Below are 8,082 nucleotides of genomic sequence, written 5' to 3'. Positions count from 1 at the left end.
CCAAAGCACCCGAAGGCCAGAGAAGGAAGAATGGATGGAAACTAATCAACGAGAGATTAAATCTAGAAATAAGGAGAAATTTTCTGACAGTGAGAACAATCAACCCATGGAACAGAAGTTGCCTTCGGAAGTTGTGGGAGCTTCATCACTGGAAGCTTTGAAGAAAAGATTGGACTGCCATTTGTCAAAAAGGTGTAGGGTCTCCTGCTTGGGTGGGGGGTTGGACTAGATGACCTCCAAGGTCCCTTCCAACTGTTAAATCTGTAAAAAAAAAGTGCTTACAAGGAACTTGCATTTGCACATGTAAAACTTTTTTTTTGAGGTTGACATCAAATCTTGCACCACAACCCCCAAATCAGAAGCAAACACGGCATTTTAATGTTTTGATAATTTATTAGGAAAAAAGGCTTTTTATACACCATAGTTCAACGGTACAAAATATAACTTGAGTCGCAAATAATACAAAACAGTGAAACAAAAAAAACAAGTTTTAAGAAAAAATAATAATAATAATAATCAGTACACCCGTTTGTGTGACACACAAGGTATTTGTGGCAACAAAACATGGGATGAATTAACACTTCGGCTATGCAGTGCAGAGTCATTTCAAGTGCGTATTTTTTTTTTTTCTGACGTGGGGAGAACAAAAAAAACCACACAAGTTGTTGGAGGTAAACAAGTCGGGAGTGTCGCAGGACGGATACTGACCAAAAATAAATGCTTCTTGAAATATTGAAGCTCTTTGCTTATAGATATGTGTCTACATTCATTTTTTTTTTGTAATGCAGCATCGTTTGGCAAAAAAGCATTTTTGATCTTCTGGTGGCCCCTGGGGGGGGCTTCAATAAGGCTGCTGACCCCCCCCATCTGCGACCTCCCCCCCCCAAACCTGTCAATCAATCTACCCCACGCTTCTGAACATGGAACATCTATTGGAGATCCTAGGCAAAACAGTGATTTCTCCCTTACCAAAAACAAACAAAGTTGTTTACTTAACAGATTTATAGACAAAAGGAAAAAAATATACAGGATTTAAGTGCTATAAAAAAAAATAAACAGATAACAACTCAAGAGGACCCCAAGTTGCTATCTTGCATTGTTCAACAAGCTTTATTTATTTGCTTATATAGACTCTTCGGATGCCGCAATAGCTTTATTGCTATGCAAAGTTTTCCAACTTCTCTTTGCTTCTCGTTTCTCCTCCTTCTCCTGGAGGCTGGCGAGAGGAAGCCTCCTCCTCACCACCTCCTCTACTAACCTCTGATCCCTTTTCCTAGCCACTCTTCCTCCCCCTACATGCTCCTTCCTCCCAAAGCTGCCACAATTAAGATGGTGGGAGGGTTTAAAAGACTGGGGGGGAAAAAAACCCCGCAGCTCCATTCAACCTCCACCCAATATGAGCAGCTCTCTCCTTCCCTAACGGAAACTCTTCCAGCCAATTATTCTCCCTTCTTGCACCCTAACCACGAAATGGCTGAAGCCCCCCCTTTTTTTGTTCGTCAACTACACAATGTCACACCTACAAAAAAGTGTAGAGGTATGAATTTTTGTGCCTCGGTAGCAGTGAAGTCCCTTACTACCCAAGTCTCAAAAAACTTCTTTGAGTTTTCTTCTACTTCCCCTTTTTTCCCTTGTGTCAAGGAGGGGAAAAAAAAACGAGGCACACCTGCCTCTACCACCCCTACAATCGCATTAGCACCGGTCAGTTTTGCAAGGGGCACACATTTTGCTCTGCAAAGGCTTTTGAGGAAGGGGAAAAAACCCCTCCTTCATACATGTCCCCCATTTTTTTTTTGTCATCTGGAACACGTGTGTGCTAAGGCACTAGGAAGCCTGTTTTCTTGCTCCTTTGCTGACTCGGTTTCCTGAGAGGTCAATTTTGACAAACCTGGAAGGTTTTTCTCTGTGCGCCTTTTTTTCGGCTGCGTTGCAGAATTGCTACCAGGGCAATTTTTTTGAAAGTCCAGGAAAAAAAAAAAGCTGGATAAAATCACAGCCACACCAGAGTTTTCTTTGGAGAGTTCACTGGACAATGTTATTGTTCGCAGTGCAAGGATCGATCTGAGAGAGAGAGATAGGAAAGGGAGAAGTGTAAACTGGAGGTGAAAACATTCTTCTTTGTGCAAACTAAAATAAAATAAAATCTGGAGGGTTTTTTTTTAGAGACTAGACAAGTCACCTTTCTGGAATGGCCTTAGGCCAGGGGTCTCCAACCTTGGCAATTTTAATCCTGGAGGACTTCAACTCCCAGAATTCCCCAGCCAGCTTGCTTAATTACCATTACATTAGGCTTAAAATTACCAAGGTTGGAGACCCTTGGTCTAGGAGTCTCTTCGAGCAGTGGGTTGGACTAGAAGACCTCCAAGGTCCCTTCTAATTCTATTCTGATTGAACTAACTCAGCTGGAAATCATAGCTTGAATGGAAGGGGGGGGTTAATTTAAGTCTCATTCTCAGAAGGGATGAGAGAAGATCGGAGGTTGTCCATCCTTTCTTTATCCCATCTTTTTTTTTCTCACTTTTTCTGCATCCACGGCTTGCATGCATGCCCATATCATCCCTCCTTTGACAGATGCACTGTCCCTTTGGATGAGGGGATTTTCCATAAGGTGATTTGCCAGTGTTCAATCCCAGATCGGCCTGGTTGGGTGGGATGGGGGCCTAGACACCCCTATCCCGCCCCCCCCCCAAGCAGGCAAGGCAACCTTACAACACAAGACCTAAAAACTTGCGCTCTGCAAAACTTGACTTGTGTAGTGCCCCCTTCCCCCCCCCCCATTCCCTTAAAAAGAAACCTCACCTCTGTGTAGGTTGGTGGCGGCATGAATTTGAACTCGGGAGCGTACATGAAGATGGGGCTGTCGAAGGAATTGTCCAGCTCGTCCAAGAGAGGAGTGGTGGGGCTTTCGATCCGATGGTCTTCAGGAATGATGTCCAGGTAGCATGGAGGTGCTATTAGAAAGGAGAGGAAAAGAGGTGGTGGTCAGCTCTGGAGGGTCAAGGGACAGTTGTGGACATTGCAAGGTGTCTAGGAAAGCTCTCAAAATAACAAAGCCAGTGAGAAGGCTCTCCCCTGGACCTTTTTTGAAGGGTCAAACTCAAGGACATCGAAGCTTCTCACCTTCTGGAACATCGGGCATGTTGAGGTCCACCCAACTCATCTCGGAGCTGGTCTGGCTGGCCATGCTGGAATTGCGGCTGCCGAAGCTGGACTTGTTGCCGATGACCAGGGGCAACTGAAGGATGATCTTCTTGGAGCCGGGGACGCTGACGTAGATCTGGGGAAGGAAGGACAGAGGAACAACGGTGAGGTGGGGAGGCTTGCTAGGTGGAAGAGACACCTGCCTGGATTAAAAGAGGCTCTTTCTCTAAAAGTTTAATCCCACATGTACCTGGTTTTCCCCAAAATAAGACATCCCCTGATAATAAGCCCAATTGGGCTTTTGAGTGCATGGCTTATTTCAGGGTTCAATATATATATATATATGACAGCGTCTTATTTTCGGGGAAACACGGTAGTGATACAGGATTGGCTCAAGAACGTCCTTGAAAATAAGGGGGAAGAGACCTGGATTTTTTTAAAAAACAGGTTCTGGGAGAGCCAAACTTTGGCTAAACTAGAACCAGTTGAAGCTGGTTAGAATCGATAATTTTTAAGAAATTAAAAACTGGGACCCTGAAGCTTAATTTAAGCACTTGGAAGAGACGGCTCTGCAGTTAACTCCTGATGTTAGCTAGATGGGCAGTGAAATGCCTGCCAGGAAACCATCAAACTCAGCACCAGGGACCTCCTCCTTCTCTTCACAATCCCCCCTCCTCTTCTAGGCCTGATAATGTTACCTAGCTGGGTCATGAAATGGCTTGCCAGCAAGCTCAGAGAGCACCAAGGAGCTCACAGTTCAACCCCGAGCTACAAAATATCCTCTTTATTTTATTAGCTGGATCTAACCCGATCTGCAATGGGAGCTAAGAGTTGTAGGAGTGGGGCTCCGTCTCCAAGGTTGCTCTCACCTGCAGGAAATACTCCACGCGCAGGATATTGCAGCCCAGAATGGATGGCTTGATTTTCCTGACTCGGAGGGTTTTTCCCCGCCAGGACTCGGACATGCCAGAGGTGATGTGATTGCCTCGGACGCAGGAGAGTTTCTGGGAGAACATCTTGGTCTGACCATTGGCTAGGTAGGTGTGCTTGGCCACGATGGCTGCCTTGGGCACCACGATCCGAGAACAGGTGTTCTCAAAGTCTGCGTTGATGCAGATGTCATCACCTGGAAGGAAGGCAGAGGAAGAGATGGTGGGGGTTAGACCCTCAAGAGCACTTAACAGCCTGTGTTTCCAAGTCACCTAGGAATCCCCTCAAATTAATTCAATGTTCTTATTCAGGGTTGCCAGTGGAGGCTTCCTAAAAAAAAAGCACCTCCGGATTTCACATTCAAATCCAGATCCTACTCAAAAAAACCCCGTAGATAACTAAAAGCGTTAACAAGCTTTAAACTACACTTTTATCTAGTCAGGGTTTCTTTTCACCCAAATCCACCCAGATTCTACAAAAACGAAAGAAAAGAAAAAACCCACAATAGTTTTAAAACTATATTTTTACTTCACACTTCAATCAACCCAGATTCTACACAAAAAAAGCTAGATAACCTAGATAAACTTAGCCTTAAACTTATATTAACTTAATACAACTTATTGTATTATACAAGCTAAGACACTGAGCTTGTTGTTCAGAAAGGTCAGCAGTTCGAATCCCTAGTACAGGTCTCCTGAGTGAGCAGGGGGTTGGACTAGATGATCTCCCAGGTCCCTTCCAACTCTGTTACATTATTTTTAACATATGCAATATGTTATGGATATAGAAAAACTTAAAAAAGATTTTGAAATAAACCTAGAAACACAGACAAGAGATCAAAACCCCAGATCTGGACTTTAAAAATGACTCAGTGCTGGCAACCCTGTTTTGATCTGCTCTACCTCCAATGGGCGAGCTAAAGTTTTTACAAATAAAAGTTACCAGATGGAGGTAAAACCGGCAGAGAAATTGCCATGCTCCCAAGAATCTCACCTTCACAGAATCCCTTGCGGTCGATCCTGGCGCTAACAGAAACGTGCCCGTCTGGTATGAACATGCAAGAAACTTTCTTCTCCTTTTTGGCAGAGACCGGAGACTACGGAGAAACACACGACAAAGTCAGACAAAACTTGATTAACCATCATCTGATCCACTGTAAACTACATTCAACTGGATTTTTTTTTTCTTTGCAAATTCTTCCTTAGCGAACTTCCTTCCAAGTCAGGCAGTTATAAAACTAATGATCCAGAAACATTTTACTTCCTTGGACACAGGTTATTAATTCCCACCCAAAAGTCCAAAAACTTCACCAAAAGTTTGGGGAGGTGGTCTGGAGAAAGACAGAAAAAAAACCACCAGGTATTTAAAGTTGCAATTCTAACTAATTTAACCCTGCGTGATTGAGAGGAAAGATTGAAGGAAATCAACAGCAGATAGTTACCATCAGATCTGGAGTGTTGACGTCAATTTGATCCATGACTTCGAAACGCTTCTTCACCTCTTGAGTTGGGAAAGAGCGCCGATCCAGGAAGGCCTTCACCCAGTAATCCACACAGCCGTACTTGCCCTTAAAGGTGGTGCCCAAAGGCCTGGAAAGAAAACCCCAGCAGGTTAGACGAAAGGAGAACAAGGGCAGATCCATGACGGATGAAAGGACTTTACACACCGATTTAAAGTCTTTTATTTGATCTCTTACTTACCCTTGGGGCAGTTCAAATTCGAACTTGTATTGGTAAACGTTTCCTGGTCTCAGCAAAACAGAACCATCTTTATCTAGAAAAATACGAGAAGCAAAGGAAGAAATCAGATTTATGGATTCTTTTTCCAAGCTGAAAATTAACATTTGCAGCAGAAGAGAAAGAAGGGTTTCCAAGGGGTTTCCCCTTTTAAAAATAAGGAACGCAACCAGTGTTCATCCCACTTCTTTTAAAAACTCAGAAACAAGCTACAGAAATGGATTTATTTTTCTCTTTCCAGCTTTCGTTCTCTGGCTGTGATCTCCAGCCAAGTTTTGACAGCTAAAGCCTCCCTTGTAAAGGGAACACCTGGATGGCCGGGGAATTCGCTTCCGATTAAAACAAGGTTGCCAAAATTGTCTCCTGCCTGGGACATACTGTACCATCCAGAATTTCTTTTCTTGGAAAGCAGCGGAACTCGGGCAAAATTTAAAAACTCCAGGAGGGTGTCCCCCTCACCTCGGTCCCTCTCTCAGAATAACATGTTGGGAAGGGACCCTTGGAGGTCTTCTAGTCCAACCCCCTTGTTCCAAGCAGGAGACCCCAATACCATTTCAAACAAATGAGTGTCCAATCTCTCTCTCTTTTTTTTTTTTAAAAGGCATTTTTAACATCCTTTTAGGGATTTCCTTGGTGACCTCCGATTGTTTTTTTTTTAAAATAAATTGGATTAAATTGGAAGCAATCTATTCCCTCCTTGCATCCTAACCCTTCCTTCAACATCAAAGAAGACAGAATAAACAATCACTTGATTGAGCTGGGTGGCTGTAAAAGTTGACTATATAAATTAAACATACATTTTAATATATATACAAATAATTAAATATATAAATTAAAGTTCCTAGACATTTAGGGATGGCAAGCTGGGGTTTATTTAGGAATCAAGACCCTGGGATTTTTTTGGGTGCAATCTTTTAAAGAAGTTTTTAAAATTCGATTTTAAAACTTCTTTAAAAGAAGGTTTTTTAGTAGAGGAAATTTGCTGTTCCTACCCAATTGTTTTCACACCCCAGAAGCAGGACCATCTTCAACCTCGGCCGCTCTTTAAAAGAGGGGAGGACTACAACTCCCATAATTGGCCGGAGGGGGGATTCTGGGAGTTGTAGTCCACCCCTCTTTTAAAAGAGTGGCTGAGATGCCCGGCTGCTGTGCCCAATCCTCCTTCCCAGCCATGCATGCCAAGCCACCGATGGGGGGGGCGCTCCCACTCCCAGACGCATGGGACCTGGAGTCCCCCGCCCCAAAAGCCCACCTCCTCCGTGCAAAGCCTCACCGGCGGGCTGGTCCTCCAGCTGGAGCACCGATTCGTGGCGCAGGTATTCCATCTCCTGCTTGCACTGCTGGGGCCCCCGGATCCACAGCACGCGGGCCACCCCGCAGGCTAGGAACCGCACGGCCGAGACACGCGTGACTTCGGCCACTTCCACTTCCACGCGGCCGGCTACTTTCTCGCCGCTGGAATAGACCCGGCCGTTCTCCTCGAAATCCAGCCGCAACGCCTTGATCCGCTTAAAGACCACCATGGTGTGTGCGTGTGTCAAAATTGCAAAAATGCAAAGAGATTGCAAAAAATGCAATGGCTCTCCGGATTCCCGAGGCTGCTTTTGTAAGAATGGGAAGCGGGGCGAGCGATGCAGGACGCGGTTTATGTCACTTTTTGGGAGACGAGCGCACAGCGAAGCACCTCCGTCCTGCTCGGCTGCTTCCCCAGCTCTGCCTGTGCGGTGACGCAGCCGGCGCTTTTATACTCGCTCCCGCCCTCCTGCCCCCGCCCCCCTCCGTTGTTGATCTCAGCACGCGCCATGCGGCCGGCTCGTGGGCCCGCGTGCTGCGCTCGTGAACAGCGCTCCCATTGGCTCCCTCGCCGTGTTTACGATCCCGGCAGCCAATCGGAAGCCAGCCAGCGGCGCGTGGACACCGTGTGTGGAAGCCCTCGCCGGGCTGTGCTTTGGAAGACAAGCAGCCGGGAAAGACCCAAAAGCGGTTGAGTGACGGCTCAAGGCGACCAATCCCAATCCGAGGAAAGCCAAGAACGCTACGTTCTTCGCCAATCGGGCGCGGCGTCCCGGGTGGGGACTGTTCTAATTGCAGAAACTTCTGCTTTGTGGCCCCTCCCCCACACCTTTGGTTGCAAGTTTCAATTTCAAACCTGAATAAATATATATATATATATATAGTAGTTATTTTTTTTCCTTCTCTCCTATCAATAATAAGTCAGCATATTTGATAAAGGGACTCTAACCTTGGCTGGGGAGCTTCCACGCCGCAATTTCTA

At 45.5% G+C, this 8,082-nt stretch overlaps 1 protein-coding gene across 1 annotated transcript; it reads right to left on the bottom strand.

Annotated features, from left to right (window-relative positions):
• Window positions 1–373: 373 nt before the first annotated feature.
• Window positions 374–7,510, bottom strand: TXNIP (thioredoxin interacting protein). The gene is made up of 8 exons (XM_070951595.1): window positions 7,081–7,510; window positions 5,772–5,844; window positions 5,513–5,660; window positions 5,065–5,167; window positions 4,011–4,267; window positions 3,121–3,277; window positions 2,800–2,951; window positions 374–2,061 (listed from the first exon to the last, which is right to left on the bottom strand). The coding sequence occupies exons 1-8, from the start codon at window positions 7,328–7,330 to the stop codon at window positions 2,023–2,025; spliced, it is 1,179 nt and encodes a 392-aa protein (XP_070807696.1). The 5' UTR covers window positions 7,331–7,510; the 3' UTR covers window positions 374–2,022.
• Between the last annotated feature and the right edge of the window lie 572 nt (window positions 7,511–8,082).

This window comes from Pituophis catenifer, unplaced genomic scaffold (genome assembly GCF_029215685.1).
Source record: "Pituophis catenifer annectens isolate HBS135680 unplaced genomic scaffold, rPitCat1.0.hap2 SCAF_10, whole genome shotgun sequence".
NCBI classification, from domain to species: domain Eukaryota; kingdom Metazoa; phylum Chordata; class Lepidosauria; order Squamata; family Colubridae; genus Pituophis; species Pituophis catenifer.
This window is presented reverse-complemented; position numbering and strand designations above follow the sequence as displayed.